At 39.2% G+C, this 20,208-nt stretch overlaps 1 protein-coding gene across 3 annotated transcripts in view; it reads left to right on the forward strand.

The window, feature by feature from the left end:
* Positions 1-20,208, forward strand: part of ACSL4 (acyl-CoA synthetase long chain family member 4) — an 89,749-nt gene that overhangs the window by 49,648 nt on the left and 19,893 nt on the right. For all 3 annotated transcript variants that reach the window (XM_053579701.1, XM_053579702.1, XM_053579700.1), the window contains exons 4-12: positions 167-344; positions 2,293-2,402; positions 2,525-2,663; positions 5,158-5,308; positions 5,465-5,588; positions 10,683-10,754; positions 12,561-12,700; positions 13,452-13,624; positions 18,581-18,655. In XM_053579701.1, coding sequence (XP_053435676.1) covers positions 167-344; positions 2,293-2,402; positions 2,525-2,663; positions 5,158-5,308; positions 5,465-5,588; positions 10,683-10,754; positions 12,561-12,700; positions 13,452-13,624; positions 18,581-18,655 — 1,162 coding nt within the window. The remainder of the gene's footprint in view (positions 1-166; positions 345-2,292; positions 2,403-2,524; positions 2,664-5,157; positions 5,309-5,464; positions 5,589-10,682; positions 10,755-12,560; positions 12,701-13,451; positions 13,625-18,580; positions 18,656-20,208) is intronic.

Consider the following 20,208-nt stretch of genomic DNA (forward strand, 5'->3'; position numbering starts at 1 on the left):
AATATGTAGGCATTCTATTCTAGTGCTATGTAACTAATTCTCAGAAGGTGCTCATAGCTTCTCTGTATTCACTTAAGAGTAATTTTAGAGTTCTATACTTCAGATAGTATTTTAATTGCTTGTGTAAATAAATATACTAATATTGGAGAATGTCTCACTTTAACAGTTAATTCTTGGAAATTATAAATGGATGAACTATCTTGAAGTGAACCGCAGAGTGAATAACTTTGGTGGTGGACTCACTGCACTGGGGCTGAAACCAAAGAACACCATAGCCATTTTCTGCGAAACCAGGGCAGAGTGGATGATTGCAGCACAGACTTGCTTTAAGTACAACTTTCCACGTAAGTGCCTTGTGTTTTTGGAGAGGAAGAAGGGAGCTTTGTGAAAATTGTTCTGAGATGCTCCTGTTTTTAAAGTAGGTGTTCTTTAGCCATTTTCCGCATAAATTATGTCTGTAAAATAGTATGCCATGTGATTAAAATATATTCAGTAACTACTGTTAAATATGGTAACTAATAAGAGCTAGCCTGGGAATTAGCAGCTTAACAGTTATCTGCTAATAGTCATTAGCTTAATGACTATAATTTAGAATTTTACTTGTCAAGTGGAAATGTACCTGAAAGATTTGGGGCTTAGGATATTTTTTGGAGGTAATATACAAAATAATGACTAAAACAACAAAAATTGTTGTGTAGGATAATTCTAGTTCATTGTTTCACTTTGAGACCTCTTGTTTGACTTATCCCACTTTACGTATAAAATGAGCGTATGATAGTTTGAATTTGCATTGTATATGTTAGACAGAAAGTCAGATTGAGTATATTCTGAAGTTGTTTACTTTTTTCCATTGTATGAGAAATTAAATTGAATCCTGAACCATGCATTGTCACATACTAAGGACTGAATTGTTTACTGAATGAAGTGGACTATAGATTTAGTTTAGGAATCAAGAGTTTGCATTTCAAATAAAGATAGATAGTGGGCAGTGCCTGTAGCTTCGTGGGTAGAGTGCTGGCCACAAACATCAAGGCTAGCAGGTTTGAACCCAGCCTGAGCCTGCTAAACAACAATGGCAACAACAACAACAACAACAACAACAAAAATCTGGGCGTTGTGGTGGGCACCTGTGGTCCCAGCTACTTGGGAGGCTGAGGCAAGAGAATCGCTTAAGCCCAAGAGTTTGAGGTTGCTGTGAGCTGTGATGCTACAGCACTCTACCCAGGGCAACAGCTTGAGACTCTTGTCTAAAAAAAAAAAAAAAAAAAAAGGGCAGCACATGTGGCTCAAAGGAGTAGGCCACTGGCCCCATATACCGGAGGTGGTGGGTTCAAATCCTGCCCTGGTAAAAAACTGCAAAAAAAAAAAAAAATAAAATAAAATAAAAAAAAATAAAAAAAACAAAGATAGATAGTATGGAAATTATCCCTTCCCTTACTACCCATCACTGCTTTCAGCAATCAACAGCTCTTGAAAAGTGGTTCTTTTTAACTATGTTGCTGTTTCTGGTTACCAGCCTAGAGTTAAATTTCCAAGTTTATTCTAGCAGATGTGCTTTGATTCTAACTGATCTTGGTTTCAGTTTATGTTATCTTTATCTCATGTCTCCTAAGGAGTAGATCTCCTTAACTCCTCCATTTAAGGCGTAAAGGTCACCAATCAATTTGACGTTGCACCCACTGTAAAAGCTTCTTAAAGTGAGTAAGGACATTAATTGTGGCCAATCTTCTGACTTGAGATCCTTAAAATTTGCAAGGACATACCCATTCTCTTGGGCTGTGACCAATGAAAGTGTGTGCTAGTGGGAAGCTCTAGCTGGACTAGCTTTGATCTGAATTAACAGTTCAGCCAGGACCTGTTAGCCTTGAGTGCAATGGCATCACAGCTCGCAGCAACCTCCAACTCCTGGGCTTAGGCAATTCTCTTGCCTCAGCCTCCTGAGTAAGCTAGGACTATAGGTGCCTGCCTTGGTATATGGGGTCGGCGCCCTACCCACTCAGCCACAGGCGCTGCCCAGCCTTGAACATCTTAATTGACTGATGTTTGGCTAGTTGTGGCAATGCCAGTATTTCTGGTTTCTTCAAGTTTAGAAAGTTAGAGTGTTGTAAATTTTTAAGGAAAATTTTGGATTGCCTGAGAGTTTGAAGCAAGGTTGAAGGGTAATAGTAGAGACTATGAAATCAGAGTAAATTATAAAATGCCTTTATGTCTGTAAGTCATTGAAGACTGACTTAAAGAATATATATTTCTAATAAATGCTTGTCATTTAATTTTGTGCTTTTTATTATGTAGTTGTGACTTTATACGCTACGCTTGGCAAAGAAGCTGTAGTTCATGGACTAAATGAATCTGAGGCTGCCTATTTGATTACTAGTGTTGAACTTCTGGAAAGCAAACTAAAGGTAATTATATAAAATTTTCTTTTAATTTGCGACAGCGTTATCTGGTGGGAGGAGAATGTCCAACAAGTGAATGTTTATTGCAGGCCCAAATTTAATAGCTGGCTTTTCTTTGTGCTCAACAGACTGCATTGTTAGATATCAGTTGTGTGAAACATATCATTTATGTGGACAATAAGACTATCAATAAAGCAGAGTACCCTGAAGGATTTGAGATTCATAGCATGCAATCAGTAGAAGACTTGGGATCCAAGCTAGAAAACTGTAAGTAAGGCAGTTAAAACAAATTTATTTACCTTTCAAGGTTTGTTATTTTAGTAGGTTAGGAAAAGAAGTGATGTGAGTGAATACACTAAAATTCTTTGCATGAAAAATTTGTTTTAAAATGTCAAAACTATATGTGATTAAGATTTTCCCTCCTTTTCTCCTTTAAAATTTACTAAATAATTGAGATGTAATCACTGGTTCAGACTTTGTGGCAGTTGCTGCTAAACTTTTCTTTGTTTTTAAAATAACCAACTGTAACCTTCCAATTTGGCCTTCTACTCAGGAAATGTTTTTTTTTTTTTCCCCACTGAGATGGAGTCTTCCTCTGCCTCCTGGGCTAGTGTGCAGTGGCATCATCGTAGCTCACTGCAACCTCAAATTCTTGGGCTTGAGTAATCCTCCTGCCTCAGCATGCCAAGTAGCTGAAATTATAGGCGCATGCACCACCAGGCCCAGCTAATTTTTCTATTTTAGTAAGATTCTCAATCTTGCTCAGGCTGGTCTCAAACTCGTGGCCTCAAGCAATCCTCCCACCTCAGCCTCCCAAAGTGTTAGGATTCCAGGCATGCGCCATCACACTTGGCTGGTAAATTTTATAAAAAATGCTTAATGCTAATGATCTTTATCATGTCTCTGAGGATACAAAGATCTTTACCAAAATTAATGCTCAGATTTATTCTACCACTGAAGGGGTAGTTGGTATTTCATTTAGAACAAGTAAATGCACCTTGCAGCAAAATGTCTGTTGACCATCAGAACAGGGAGTTGAGGAAATTTATAGCCCATTTGGATAGTTTTTGTCTCAGATTTTAATGTGAAGATTATGATACAGTACTAGATGAGGAAAGGATTGATTGTGGCAAGAGAAAATGTTGGCTGAACCTTTCCTTAGCTTCTGAATATTTTACTATTAGAGAATAACATGTTTACAATAACAGGTATGGATTATGGGTTTCTACTACGTGTTGAGAATGTCAATGAATCTGAGGTTTTACCCTACCTCCAGGTGAACAAATGAGCCTGCAAAATTTCATGGAGACCTAAGAATCCTGACTTGAAGATAAAGGACGGTTTTTTTGACTCACAGCAATAGCAGTAGCCAGAGTATCATGACAGCATTTGTGTCATAGGAGAGGAGGAACTTTGAGATTAGGGAGCCTGAACATTTTATTATCTTTATTGTCCTGGACAGTAAGCTAGCTTGCTCTGGAGAGAGATACTATCTCTGTTCGAATATCTTGATGAGATAGTCCAGAATAAAGAAGTGCCTTTTTTTGTAAAACGTGAGAAATCCAAGGAGAATTGCTTCTGAATACCAGATTGATCCTGCAAGCTTGGGGTAAACTTAACTAAGAGGTCCTGATTGGTAGGGGTTTCTTGCCCATTCTGTTAATTCATCAAAGGGGATTAGCACAAAACTAAGGGGGTAGAGTCCTCATAATTTTGTTTTACCAATAATGTGGTAGGTCATGTATCCCACTTAGTTTCATTCAACTCTGCAGTAGATAGGATACATACAGTTTTGGGGGGTTTTCCTGAGCAGAGAGTTGGTATTATGATGATTCTTTTTGCATATTTATTCAAAAATGGGCAGAAGTGAAGTGTCATATCGTTTATACACCGAGAAGAACGTATCATAGCTGCTGCTTTTGCTTGGGTTAATCATCAGAGGAAATATGCAGTCCTTATCTGCTATGTTTCTAAACTATAAAGCGTTAAAATTAGCCAATTGGAGTATGACTTTATCTTTGGGTATTTCAGTGTTACTATCTTGCTGGTTTCAAATCTAATAATCTTGTTAAAATTTTATTTAATTCTGATTACATATCTATGTATTCATGGTCATTTTTGTATATTCTGGGAAGGAAAAGACATTACTGGGTTAGCATGATATGTTGTCTTGAAAGTGGAAACCCCAGTATGCTATTTGAAACTTAGTACCTTAGAATTTTACTGTTGAAGTTGCTTTAAAGATCAAGTCCAGTGCTTTTCTATCACAGGTATGTAAGACAGTCACCTGTGGAGCTTTATTTTTATTACGGATATGCTAAATCCAAATTTTCAGAAATGGGCTACAAAAATAGCATTTTGTTTAAACTGCAGGTGATTCAGATGCCCACCAGTGGTTAAGAACTGCAGTCTAGTCTGACTGTCTCATTTTAGAGACGAGAAAATGGAGGACTAAGGAGCTTGCACGCAGTTCTCTACCCTCTTGATTCTCCAGAGTCCCAGAAATCTTTCCACACCATCTCTCTGTATACAACTCTGTGGAGAGGGCTGAGCGGGCGGGGATTAGGCCAAACATCCAGAAAATGGGCCAAATTGAGTTCGAAATCCTCATTGCAGTGAACTGAGCTTTGATAACGGTGTTTTCATTATTTAAAAGCAAATGCTTTCAACTGACAGTTTATCATTATGCAAAATCCAGGTATCATTGTTTAGTACTTTAAACTTTGAGCTGAAAAAATGTGGTACTTTTTTATTTATTTAGTGAGCGTTCCTCCAAGTAGACCAACACCTTCAGACATGGCCATTGTCATGTATACCAGTGGTTCTACTGGCCGACCTAAGGGAGTGATGATGCATCATAGCAATTTGATAGCTGGAATGACAGGCCAATGTGAAAGAATACCTGGACTGGGGTAAGAGAGAATTATTCAGCTTTCTTCTTAGAAATCAGTGCTCATGTTCAGCATTCTCTAACCTCAGTCTATATTTAAAATGATAAAGTTATTGATGTTTCTGATTTAAAAAGCCTTTTCAGGAATGGTTACAGCGTTTCTCTTATTTTCTTTTAGACCGAAGGATACATATATTGGCTACTTGCCTTTGGCTCATGTGCTAGAATTGACAGCAGAGATTTCTTGCTTTACCTATGGCTGTAGGATTGGATATTCTTCTCCACTTACACTGTCTGATCAGGTAAAAACCTTTTCAATGCATTGGCATGATCATATTAAGTTACATTGTTTGGTTGAGAACATATTACTAAAACCTGAGATTTTAATTCAGTTAAAGCTTTCTCCTTCACTTCAAAAATAGCTTCCATAAGCAAGATGTAGTGTTAGCCAGTAACCCTATGGATTTGTTAGCATTGCTTAATCTATATATTTTTAAATTATTTTGAAATGAATAATTGCTTTCGTATTTTCCTCCTCTATTATATTTTTATTATTGAAATCTAAGATAGAGAATATAAATACACTGAACCTTTTTGACATAATACCCATGATCATTGGTGAGTTTTTTGAGGAGGAGCTATGGCAGGGTTTGGGCATAGTGTTCCTTTGAGTTTTCTCTAGAGCTGTACCGTCCAATATAGTGGCCACTAGTCACATAGAGTCACATAGGGGTTGAGTGCTGTGGTGTCATAGCTCACAGCAACCTCAAAGTCTTGGGGTTATGCAATCCTCTTGTATCAGCTTCCTGAGTAACTGGGATTACAGGCACTTGCCACCACACCTGGGTAGTTTTTCTATTTGTGGAGACGGGGTCTTGCTCTTGCTCAAGCTGGTCTTGAACTCCTGAGCTCAGGTGACCCAACTGCCTGAGCTCAGGAGTGCTAGGATTATAGGCGTGAGCCTTGGCACTTGGCCTAGCCACATATTTAAATAGAAATTAATTAAAATTAAATTTAAATTTAAAAAAGTTGGTTTTTTATTTGCTCTAGCCACATGTCAAGTTCTAAGTAGCAACATGTGACCGATGGCTACCATATTGAACAGCATAGATACAGAATATTTCTATCATCACAGAAAGTTCTATTGGACAACACTGCAGCATCTCCAAAGGCAGCCCTCAGCTTGCTATACTGAGTCAGGGTTCTTCCTTCTCTATGGTTCATAATAGGAAATGCAACAGTGGGTGGGGCTAATTCATGTATTTTAAGGCCATTTGAAATCATACATATGATATCTATTGTCCATAGTTCTGTTTTACTCCTTTGGAGTAGTTACTATAGAGAATCCTCAACCTTACATAGGGAACAAACAAACAGAACTACTAAGGAAGCTGTGGGGTTCAGAATGTTAAAAGATACAGTGAGCATAGGTACGAATGACTTGATTCTACATGGGCTTCTGCCCCTTCTATCACTGGAGGCCCGGCAGTGATTTTTCAGAACTCTAGGCAATGCTGCCTTTTTGTTTGGGAGTCTCCATGGAGCATGTAGTTGGTAAGAAGACCTGTCCTTGGTGCTCACAGTTAAAAAATATAATACATTTTTTTGTAGAAATATTTTAGGGAGAGGTTAGGTAGATTATGTAGACAGAAAAGTTAAATAGATTTTTTTGGTGACCTTATTTGAGATTCCCACTTCCTGCTCTGTTTTGTTTTCGATGTATGACTTATAAAGTGTACAACTATTAAATACTGCTTGATTAAATTTAGCATACACATACACATATAGACCTCTGTGATCATCACATAAAACATAAAAAAATGTTTTCAGTACTCCAGAATGTTTCTTGTATCCCCTCCTGGTCATTACCAACCCATAAGGATAATCTAACTTCCCTTTAAAGTGGCTTTTTTGGGTGGTGCCTGTGGCTCAAGGAGTAGGGTGCTGGCCCCATACACCAGACTTGGCAGGTTCAAACCTGGCCCTGGCCAAAAACTGAAAAAAAAAAAAAAATAAATAAATAAAATAAATAAATAAATAAAGTGGCTTTTTCTAGGAGAAAGTGTTCTGTTCCAAACAACTCCCAACATTGTACCTTAAGGAATACAACCTCTTTGTAAGATGGAGGTGCTGCTGTATTTAATTGAACTTACCACTCAACTAAAAGCTCACATTTAAAACCTGCTAGAATAGTGATGGAGAGAATAAACAGATGATCAAATAAACTAATAAACAGAACTTGATCTGGTAAAGTCAAACTAGACCTATGATTAAGACTGAAGGTTAAGCTATAAAAACTTTTTTTAGGCCAGGTGTGGTTGGCTCACGCCTATAATCCTAGCATTCTGGGAGGCTGAGACAGGTGAATAGCCTGAGCTGACAGGTTCAAGAGCAGCCTGAGTCAGAGTGAGACCCTGTCTCTAAAAATAGCTGGGTGCTGTCGCAGGCCCCTGTAGTCCCAGCTACTTGGGAGGCTGAGACAAGAGAATCGCTTAAGCCCAAAAGTTTCAGGTTGCTGTGAGCTGTGATGTCACGGCACTCTACCAAGGGCAACAAAGTGAGCTTCTGTCTCAAAAAAAATTTTTTTTAAAGAAATTTGTAGTGATTGTGTTTTGAGGCATCCTAATGACATTGTTAATGTTCAGAGACATCATCAAAATATGAACATTTCTCAATAAGCTTTGAGTGTGATTTCTTTTTCTCCTTTGAGGAAGTTGAGAAGCTGGAGACTAGCAACCCTTTTTTTCTCCTTTGCCTTTCTGAGAACAATAGCCTCAGTGTGGGGAAAGAAGGCCAGTTGGAGTCCATTACGGGTCTGACTGAATTCTTGCTGTCTCTTAGGCCAAGCTAGTACATTGGAAGCCTGTTAAATAACATTTACAACGTACTTTTTCAATTAACTTTATTATAAAGACTCTTAGTCTTATTAGGAATCTACAAGTCAGGAATCTTCCTTACATAAGATAATCAGAAAACTGCAGGAAGTCGGTACTACATTTGAAGCCAGCTGATGATAGCTTTGTCACCATAACTGGGTTACTAGGACCACTGAAAGACAAAAAACTTACTATATTACTAAGAATAATAAAGCAATATGTGTATGTTAAATTTAAGGTTACTTGTGGCCTCTTACCCTGGAACTGCTCTCTATGGCAAAATCTGGTCAGTAGCATGGAGAGGGCAGCTCCAACCTGAAGGATATGAGAACTCACATTCTCTACCGAGTAGCCCTCCCATGCATGGTGTGTGTGTGTGTGTGTGCGTGCGTGTAGGTTTCCACTTGCAAATGTTCACACACTTGCACATACCTGAAACACAGTGTGTTACTTCGTCTCCTTTACTCATTTTATTTTATTTATTTACTTTTTTGGAGACAGAGTCTCAGTTTGTCACCTTCAGTAGAGTGCGTATCACAGTTCACAGCAACCTCTAACTACTGGTCTTAGGTGATTCTTTTGCCTCAGCCTCCCAAGTAGCTGGGACTATAGGCGCCCACCACAACGCCCAGCTATTTTTTGTTGCAGTTTAGCTGGGGCCGGATTCGAACTTGCCACCCTCGGTATATGGGGCCAGCGCCCTACTCACTGAGCTACAGGCGCCGCCCACCTTTTTATTCATTTTAAAGAAAAGTAGGAGAAAAGCGATTCATTTCTACTAGCAGCACTTTCTCTGTGCCCAAGCTGGTAGTTCTGGTGTATCATCCTGCTTATCCTGCTTTACTTTCCTTTTCTTCTCTTTCTTTTCTATTTTTTTTTTTTTTTTTTTTTTTTGAGACAGAGTCTCTGTCACCCTGGGTAGAGTGCTATGGCATCATAGCTCACAACAACCTGAAACTCTTGGGCTGAAGTGATCTTCTTGCCTCAGCCTCCCAAGTAGGTGGGATTACAGGTGCCCGCCTGGCTAGTTTTTCTATTTCTAGCAGAGACAGGGTCTCACTCTTTCTCAGGCTGGTCTTGAACTCCTGAGTTCAAGCAGTCCACCGGCCTTGGCCTCCCAGAGTGCTAGGATTACAGGTGTGAGCCACTGCACCAGGCTTCATCCTGCTTCTTAAGAGCTGATTTTTTCTTTCTTTCTTTTTGAGACAGAGTCTCACTCTGTATTGCCTGAGGCTAGAGTGCCCTGGTGTCAGCCTAGCTCACAGCAACCTCAAACTCCTGGATTCAAGTGACCCTCCCACCTCGGCCTCCTGATAGCTGGGACTACAGGCATGCTTCACATGGCTAATTTTTCCATTTTTAGTATAGATGGAGTCTTGCTCTTGCTCAGGCGGATCTTGAACTGCTGAGTTTGGGGGATCCTCCTGGCTTGGCCCCTCAGAGTGCTAGGATTATAGGTGTGAGCCTCCGTACCCAAGAGTGGTTATCTTCCTCCCTGTTATTACCTTAGCTATGGCTAATACATGAAACACCTAAACTTAAAGATCAATGAACTGTATTACAGCAGATTTTTTTGTTTTTTGAGACAAGAGTCTCACTATGTTGCCCTCAGTAGAGTGCTGTGGTGTCACAGCTCACAGCAACCTCAACCTATTGGGCTTAAGCGATTCTCTTGTCTCAGCCTCCCAAGTAGCTGGGACTACAAGCGCCCACCACAATACTCGGCTAATTTTTGTTGCAATTGTCATTGTTTAGGTGGCCCGGGCTGGGTTCAAACCCACCACCCTCTGTGTATGTGGCTGGCACTGTAACCACTGTGCTACGGGCACTGAGCCAAGCAGATTTTAATATTTTATCTATCTTTTTCAGTGGATGACTTTATTAATTTTCTACTTATTGATCTGATATTTGAAATCTCAAGTAGTATTTATATGTGCAAGAAGAAAAAAAGGAATATGTATACATTTATGTGTATATTTATGTATATATGTGCATATACCCACTTGGTCCTTGGCTGTGTCCTCTGTATCCTACCAACTAGAATATTATCAAATAAGGATTTCTGTATGATGTCAATTGATGTTTATAGTGGTGCCTTTGAGACATGACTTTGCCTATTGATTAAAAAAAGTTAATGTTACCTTTAATTTTGTTTTAGTGTTAAGTCTGTCTTGATTGAGGTTTTTAAAAAATGTAGTAGTTTATGCTACATTCAGTGATGCGCTATTGATAAGAATGTTTGATTCATTAAAATGTCACACATTCTCTTGTCATCCTGGATCAGAGTTTCTCCTGTAAGGAAGGCTACAATATGCTAGAAGCAATAATCTGTAAGATAAAACACTAAAGCACTTACAATTCAGACTTACAAAGGTTTTGATGGTTGTTAACAGATAACTCACACAGCAATGGAAGATCAAATTCCATGTCTAATGTTTGTGTTTGTTATTAATGCTTGAATTGCAGCAGTTTTTGCTAAGGTAGCTTTTTCTAATTATATTTCCTTTTTCTTTAATATAGTCCAGCAAAATTAAAAAAGGGAGCAAGGGAGACTGTACTGTACTGAAGCCTACACTTATGGCTGCTGTTCCGGTGAGTACAGAATATGAATATGAACAGAAGGGGATTATTTATGTAATTTATTTCTTGTACTTGTACTTTTAAAAGCAGACGTGTGTGTATATTTTTTATTTTTAGTTCATTTTTTATTAAAGGACATAGTTTTTATTTTTTCAGGAGATGTGCATGTACATTGTAAAATAATTTTTCCTTGGCCAGGCACGGTGGCTCACACCTGTAATCCCAGCACTTTGGGAGGCTGGGGGGGGGGCGGATCATCTGAGCTCATGAGTTTGAAATCACCCTGAGCTAGAGCGAGACCCTGTCTCTAAAAATAGCCGGGTTTTGTGGCAGATGCTTGTAGTCCCAGGTACTCAGGAGGCTGAGGTAAGAGAATTGCTTGAGCCCAATAGTTTGAGGTTGCTGTGAGCTATAATGCCAGGGCACTGTGCTGAGGGCTACAAAGTGAGACTCTGCCTCAAAAAATAAATAAATAAATAAATAAATAAATAAAATAAAATAATTTTTCCTTGTTGAATTCATGGCAAATGTGTTCCTTAAAATCTGATACTGTACTGGGAAAGATGAAATGGCAAGCTTCTGAAATGTATACCTGTTTGTGTTTGCTGACCTTTGAAAATTCGTTGATGAAAATGGTGAATCTGACCTAGTTAAGATTCCTACTATGAGAACTGGTCATAATATTTTAAGATAGAATATACTCTAAAGATCATCTTGTTTAATCTTTTAATTTAAAACATGAGGAAATCCTAGGCCATCCCACAGAGGTGAGGCAGCATATCCACTAAAGCTGGTTGGTGATAGAGTTGAATCTGATCCAAGCCTCCTAACCCTCTTATGGTAACCAGAAGGAAAAAAAGAAATATGTATACATTTATGTATGTATGTGCCTACACCCACTTGTCAAAGAAAACCTAAACATTTAAGAGAGCTCTGAAAGGAAAAAAAAATAATTTTAGATATTCAAAATCCTTATGTGAAAAAGTATCTTTTAAGAAAACAAGATATTAAGTTGGGCATAGTGGTGAAGGCCTGTAATCCCAGCACTCTAAGAGGTCAAATCAGGAGAATCCCTTGAGCTCAGGAGTTCAAGACCAGCCTGAACAAGAGTGAGACCCTGTTCCTACTAAAAATATAAAAATTAGCCAGGTGTTGTTATGGGTGCCTGTAATCCCAGCTACTTGGGAGGCTGATGCAGGACGATTGCTTGAACCTAGGAGTTTGAGGTTGTTATGAGCTAGGCTGATTGATACCAGGGCACTCTAGCTTGGGCAGCAGAGTTAGAATCTGTCTCAAAAACAAACAAATAAACAAACAAACAAATAAGATTACATTTTATAGCCTGGTAATGATGAATTTTGAAATGTTTAACACAGTGTTTCAAATTTGTAAGGTCAAGTATGTTTTAGCATATTTATGCTTCAGAAATTCCAGGAAGACTCTGTGTCATTATTGCCCGTGTTATGATCAGACTTAAAATTGTATCCTAATATTTTTTGCAGTTATTTTAACCATGGAAAGTCAGATTAGATTATAAAATGTTCATTCAAACATTTCAACAGATATAAGCTACTTTATGGTTGCCTTTTTGGCTTCTAGTTACAACATTATTAATTAAACAAAGTAGTAGAGTAGGTCACAGCAAGCTTTGCCTTTTTATTTAGGGGTGTTGTAGAATTCAGCAAGTTTTTAAACCGAAAGGAGAGGCTTGTGACTAAAGGCATAATATTAATAAAATGATTGTTATAAATAAGGTATCTTCACCTAGAGACTTCCTCCATTCTTTTCAGATTATTGAATATTTTGTTTAATTTTTAGGAAATCATGGATAGAATTTATAAGAATGTTATGAGCAAAGTCCAAGAGATGAATTATATTCAGAAAACTCTGTTCAAGATAGGGTATGATTATAAATTGGAACAGATCAAAAAGGGATATGATGCACCTCTTTGCAATCTGTAAGTACATTTCGTAGGCTCTGTGGTTTGAGCTTTTGGATCTTTTTTGTGTTTTTAAATCTGGACGATGAATAAGTAAATGGTTAGTTAATTTAGTTTGATTATCACCACCAGGATTGTAAGGTTGTATTTATTTATACAGCAAGCAGAGGACTCTGAACTCTGCTCTTGGCAATTTAATAAATTTTAATGTTCAAGTAAATATTTAAGATTAAATTATAAAATTTGTTCTCATGAACAAAAGCTAGAATAGATTTTGAACCAAGGCAGTTGAGTTTAAAAGTGTCATTTTTGACTAAAAAAGTGATCTTCAAGATTTATTTTTCATGAAGTTTTCTGAGTTATACTCATAAAATAGTGTATTAAATATATGAAAATTACAGCTTTTTCAAATGTGGTGCTGAGAGAAGAGGAAGAAAAAGCATTTTTTATTAGAAGGCAGATAAGAGAGATGACTAAAGGTTGCAAAGATAATTGAAATGTTTTTCCTCTGACATCATTATTTTCCTTCTTTTACTGTGTGTCAGAGAAGTTTCCTGATACTGTACTACCCCCCCTTTTTTTAGGAGTTCTTCTGTCATATTTTCAAGGTGTTATTGTTGCTTTGTTAATCTTCCATTATTACCATGACTCTGACATTTAGATAATTCAACCAAAGACGAGAAATATTTCCCAGTGTTTATAAATTAGTGTGTCTCCAAAAATAACATATGCATATATTAAAATGATTTATCCCCTGGCTTTTATCAAGGTTACTGTTTAAAAAGGTGAAGGCTCTGCTGGGAGGAAATGTCCGCATGATGTTGTCTGGCGGGGCCCCACTGTCTCCTCAGACACACAGATTCATGAATGTCTGCTTCTGCTGTCCCGTTGGCCAGGGTTATGGGCTAACAGAATCGTGTGGCGCCGGGACGGTTACTGAAGGTAAACATTGTCAATACGTAAATATTCTGTTAATGTGTTAGGTACTACTAATAAAATCCGTTGACATTACCTTTGGAAACCATCATAACTTTATCGTACCTCTTAAGTAATATCAAATTCATTGCAAACCTACATATTTAGTTTTATGAACTCTTAGTTAAGGATATCATGCATATACCCTTTATTTTTAAGCCTTGTAAATATTTATGCCACATTGTCAGTCCTCAAAATTCTGTCATTCTTGTGCTTTAATCTTCATTCTGTAAAGCTCACTTCTTTGGAGAAGCGTGCTATTAAAAATGGAGGATGGCTTTTATGCTCCCTCTCAAATCTGTATTCCTGTTCTAACTTCTTTGTCTTCTTTTCTGTTACTTTCAGCAGCCTAAAACACAGGCTTTCTCAACCTTGGCACTGTTCAGGTTTTGAACCAAACAGTTCTTTGTTGTTGAAGGCCCACTTATGCGTTGTAGGGTGCTTAGCAGTCAGATACTTGTAGCAACCTGTTTATCCCACTTGTGATCATGAACCATACCCCCAAACATTGCCAAATATCCCGGGGTGGGGAGCATAATCACTGAGTTGAGAAACACTTGGGTAAAGGAATTGTTTTTTTTTTTTTTTTGATGGTCTTGTTTTCACTTTAAACTCATTGTATCCAATTTCAATGCTGTTTTTCTAAATTATCTCTCCAAATGAATCATGTTTGTGTCAATGGCATCACCATCCTTAAATTCATTTAGGGTATCAGGGCATCATCTTTTTTTTTTGAGACAGAGTCTTACTGTGTGACCCTCAGTAGAGTGCTGTGGTGTCACAGCTCACAGCAACCTCAAACTCTTGGGCTTAAGCTATTCTCGTGCCTCAGCCTCCCAAGTAGCTGGGACTACAGGTGACCCCCCCAACGCCCAGCTATTTGTTTGCTGCAGTTGTCATTGTTGTTTGGCAGGCTCAGGCCAAGTTCAAACCCGTCAGCCCAGGTACATGTGGCCAGCACCCTAACCACTGACCTACGAGTGCCAAGCCAGGGTATCAGCTTTGAAGTCATCAGAAAGTTTATTTTTTAGTATCTTTAACAGTCATCAGATCATCCCATTCCTTCATTAGGTTGCTCCTTTCCCTCCACACTACCTATGTCATCCAATCTTTAAAATTTTTTTTAAAATTTATTTTTAATTATTATAGATACGTAATAGTTGTATATGTCTATAGGGTACATGTGATGTTTTGGTATAGGCATATGATGTGAATTAACCAAATCAGGGTAACTGGGGTATCTGTCACCTCAGGCATCTATCATTTCTTTTTTCTTTCTTTCTTTCTTTTTTTTTGCAGTTTTTGGCCTGGGCTGGGTTTGAACCCACCACTGCTGGTATATGGGGCCGGCGCTCTACTCCTTTGAGCCACAGGCGCCACCCCATTTATCATTTCTTTGTGTTAGGAACAGTCTAATTCTACTCCTTCAGTTTTTTCAAAGTATACCCTCCAACCTTTTATTACTCCACATTGCTCTGAGCTAACAGCTTTTCTTTTAATGGCTGTGTTGCCCATATTATATCACTTCTAATTCATCCCGTATCCTCCTTTTACACACATCTTTCCTACGCATTGCTTGATACCTGATATAGAAAATCGAAATATGCCTTTATTTAGGTTTTAAGACGTCTTTGATCTGGCACCATCATATATTCATCATTGTTTTCCATTATTCCCCACATATACACACACCTGGCTCTTCTCTTCAGATAAGCCAGTCTTCTCTCATACAGGCATTTTTGGTCTCAACTCTCTATTTTTTGTCACTTTGTCTCAGAATGCCCTTTTCACTAATTGGTCACAGCTCTTTGGTGAAGTCTTTCCCAATGACTTCATTTTACATTGATCTTTCAAGATTCTAAGGAACTATTGTGCTCACCAACAGTATCATGTAGCTCAGTATTTGTTTAGTTTTTCACAGACAGGGTCTTGCTCTGTTCCCCAGGCTTGATGACAGTGATAACAGCTCACTGCAGTTTTGAACCCCTAGGCTCCAGGGATCCTCCCACCTCAGCCTCCTGAGTAACTGGGACTGTAGGCACACACCACTATGCCTATTTTTTAAAAAAAAATTATATAGAGATAGGGTATCCCTGCATTGCTCAGGCTGTTTTTTTTTTTTTTTTTAATTTTCATTATTTATTTATTTATTTAATTGTCTAAGGCAGAAGTGAAGAAGGGTGATACCAACTGAGACTATACCAATCAACCATTAGGAGTAGCTGGTAGATCCCAAGGTACAAGGGGAAGGAAGGGTGATACCAAGTGAGACTAGGACAACCAATCACCCTTAAGAATAGTTGGTACAGGGCGGCGCCTGTGGCTCAGTCGGTAGGGCACCGGCCCTATATACCGAGGGTGGCGGGTTCGAACCCGGCCCCGGCCAAACTGCAACCAAAAAATAGCCGGGCGTTGTGGCGGGCGCCTGTAGTCCCAGCTGCTCGGGAGGCTGAGTCAAGAGAATCCCTTAAGCCCAGGAGTTGGGAGGTTGCTGTGAGCCGTGTGACGCCACGGCACTCTACCGAGGGCCATAAAGTGAGACTTTGTCTCTACAAAAAAAAAAAAAAAAAAAAAAAATAGTTGGTACAGTCCAAGGCAGAAGCGGGAGGAAGAAGGGTGATACCAACAATCAATGAGACTAGGACAATCAATCACCCATTAGGAGTAGTTGGTAGACTCCAAGGCAGATGGGGAGGAAAAAGGGTGTTACCAGGCAGACTAGGACAACTAATCACCCATTAGGAGTAGTTGGTAGAGTCCAAGGCGGAAGGCGGGGAACAAGAGTGATACCAACTGAGAATAAGACAACTAGTCACCCATTAAGGGTTGGGGGAAGAAGGGTGATACCAACTGAGACTAGGACAACCAATCACCCAGTAGGAGTAGTTGGTAGAGCCCAAGGCGGAAGGAGGGGGAAGAAGGGTGATGCCAACTGAGACTAAACAAATCGCCCCTTAGGGGTAGTTGGTAGAGTCTAAGGCAGAAGGTTGTGTGGGGGGGTGATGCAAGAAGGGTGATACCAACTGAGACTAGGACAGCCAATCACCCTTTGGAATAGTTGGTAGAGTCCAAGGCAGAAGTGGGAGGGGAGGGTGGCAGAAGGGTGATACCAACTGACACTAGTACAACCAATCACCCATTATGAGTAGTTGGTAGAGTCTAGGGCAGAAGCAGGGTTGAGGGTGGAGGGAAGAAGGGTTATAACAACTAAGACTAAAACAATCACCAATTACAATTATTTGGTAGAATCCAAGGCAGAAAGTGGAGCCGAGAAGGGTGATACTAACTGAGACTAGGACAACCAATCATAAATTAGGAGTAGTTGGTAGAGTCCAAGGCAGCAGCAGGGTAAGAAGGGTGATACCAACTGAGACTAGGACAAATAATCACCCTTAGTAGTTGGTAGACAACAAGGCAGAGGGGGAGGAAAAAGGGTATTACCAGGGAGACTAGGACAACTAATCACCCATTAGTAGTAGTTGGTAGAGTCCAAGGCAGAAGCGGGAGTGGGAGGAGAAGGGTGATACCAACTGAGATGAAGACAACCAATCACCCCTTAGGGGTAGTTGGTAGAGTCCAAGGCAGAAGCAAAGAAGGGTGATACCAACTGATACTAAACCAATCACCCATTAGTAGTAGTCCGTAGCGTCCAAGGCAGAAAGCAGGGAATAAGGGTGATACCAACTGAGAATAAGACAACTAGTCACCCATTAAGAGTAGTTGGTATAGTCCAAGGCAGAAGCAGGGTTGGGGGCAGGAAGGGTGATACCAACTGAGACTAGGACAACCAATCACCCAGTAGGAGTAGTTGGTAGAGTCCTAAGCAGGGGGTGGGGGAAGAAGGGCTATATGAAGGGGGACTAGGACAACCAATCCCTCAGGCTGGTTTTGAACTGCTGAACTCAGGCAGTCCTCCAAAAGTGCTGGGATTATAGGTGTAAGCCACTGCGTACAGTGTAGTTTAGTATTTAAATGTTCTCTAAATACTTTTCTTCCCTGGCAGTCTGTTTTAAAGGTCATTGAGAGCAGGGTCTCCTTATCTTCGATGTGTTTTCTTCACACTATTTAATATAATGCTAGGTACATAATAGGGTATCCATAAATATTTGAATATTGCTAACAATTTGCTAAGGAATAATATCAGCATCATTATCATGTTTGATAACAGCAGCTAATGGTTTTTGAACACTTAGTTTGTGCCAAGAAGTGTTAAGCATTGTCCATATACCATCTCATTTACCCTCACAGCATATCATAATATGAAGTAGATCCTATCCATCTCCATTTCATATATGGGGAAATGGAGGCTTGGACAGCTTAAGTAATTTGTCCAAATTATACAGCAAGTGAGTGGTAGAGCAGGATTCTAATGAAAGTCTGTCCTGTCAGAATCTTAGGTAGATAATGGTGGGGCAATCCTTTTTTTTTTAAAGACAGGGTTTCACTATGTCATCCCAGCTATAGAGTGTGGTGATATCATCAGAGCTCACTACAGCCTTAAACTCCTGGGCTCAAGTGGTCCTTCTGCCTCAGACTCCTAAGTATCTAGGACTACAGGCACCACCATACCCAGTTAACTTTTTCTGTTTTTTGTCTTGCTAGTCTTAAACTCTTGACCTCAATCAATCCTCTCATATTGGCCTCCAAGCAAGCTAGGATTACAGGCGTGATCCACTCAGTCCCTGTAAATAAAGAGTTTTCTACTTAATTATCTAAACTATAACCATGAAAAGCAAAAATGATGTAATGACACTGGAATCAATTGTACTGTTGAAATGGAGTTGAAATACTGAAAAGTGATCATACTTTGCACTGTATCTTCTCTTGTCATCTTTCAGACTCTAGCTGTAATTCCAATATTCCTGGTCCATTTGTATAAATCTGAAATGAACTATGCTGATATCTGTCATTTTTTTCTTATAGTTACTGACTATACGACTGGCAGAGTTGGAGCCCCTCTTATTTGCTGTGAAATTAAGCTAAAAGACTGGCAGGAAGGTAAGAATTTTATGACAAGCTCTAATGATTAGAGATACCCTGAAAACAACTGTGGGCCTCAAGACTTTAAAACAGGCGTCTTCAAACTTTTTAAACAGGGGGCCAATTCACTGTCCCTCAGACTGTTGGAGGGCCGGACTATAGTTTAAAAAAAACAACAACTATGAACAAATTCCTATGCACACTGCACATATCTTATTTTGAAGTAAAAAACAAAACGGGAACAAATACAATTCACACCACTTCATGTGGCCTGTGGGCCGCGGTTTGAGGACGCCTGAAACGTTAGATTGTGATAGCAAATGATTTTCAGTGTTGCCTGTTCCTTGTGCTTGTTTTTTCCTTAGTGATATCTTTATGCTCCCAAGAGGAAGTGAAAAATCTTTAGAATCTAGGGTCAATGATTCTGGACTTGAGATTACCTGAAGGTAAAAAGGAAAAAGAAATTTTAGTGGATTTGGAGAAGGTGGGGAGGATCCTTTGAAGCTTGCCTTTACTAGTGAGGATGTTTAGGTGGAGAAAGAAACCCCAGATTTTCAGGGGATAGAGTATCTGTACATATACACACATACACAGCAAAGATTTTCATAGTTGAGACTCAAATGTCCAGCTATGTTGTATAGTTGAATTTTTATATGTACACATGGAAGCAAGCCTCCTAGAGGAAACCTGTAGTTTACAGACATTGGTGATAATCCATTTTACAAATCAGCTGAAAGCAAAAGTAAACCAGTCTTCTTACGATGCATTTAATGAAAGATACTAAACATATATGTTAACTTGCCATGAAATGGAGTGTTAAATAAACTAATAATTAACAGCCTAGCCTAGGAAGAATAATAAAAGCTTAAGATTTTAACAGAGCATATTTACCTTAGAATGGAGTCACAGACAAAAGATTTAAAGACAAGTTACCTTGTAGGATACATTCCTTAGGTTGTCCAAACTCCAAGAAAATAAATGAGCTTTATCTAGCATAAACTAGTTTCTAAACATAGCATAAACTAAACCAGTTTCTAAAGATGTTTCTTCTTTGTGACTGTCTTACACTTGTTATGTACTTTTTTTTTTTTTTTTTTTGAGACAAAGTCTCACTCTGTCACCCTGGGTAGAGTGCAATGGCATCATACCTTACAGCAACCTCAAACTCCAGGATTCAAGGAGTCCCCCTGCCTCAGCCTCCCAGGTAGCTGGGACTATGGGTTTGCACCACAACACCAGCTAGTTTTTCTATTTTTAGTAGAGGCGGGATCTCACTTTTGCCCAGGCTGGTCTCAAACTCCTGAGCTCAGACAATCCACCTGTCTCAGCCTTCTAGAGTGCTAGGATTATAGGCATGAGCCACCACACCCAGCTTATGTGCATTATTGACAGGGCCCTATGAGCAAACGATTATTATTATTATTATTTTTTTTAAGACAGAGCCTCAAGCTATTGCCCTGGGTAGAGTGCTGTAGTGTCACAGCTCACAGCAACCTCAAACTCCTGAGCTTAAGTGATTCTCTTGCCTCAGCCTTGCAAGTAGCTGGGATTAGAGGCGCCCACCACACCTG

This window comes from Nycticebus coucang, chromosome X (assembly GCF_027406575.1).
Source record: "Nycticebus coucang isolate mNycCou1 chromosome X, mNycCou1.pri, whole genome shotgun sequence".
In the NCBI taxonomy this organism is placed as follows: Eukaryota; Metazoa; Chordata; class Mammalia; order Primates; family Lorisidae; genus Nycticebus; species Nycticebus coucang.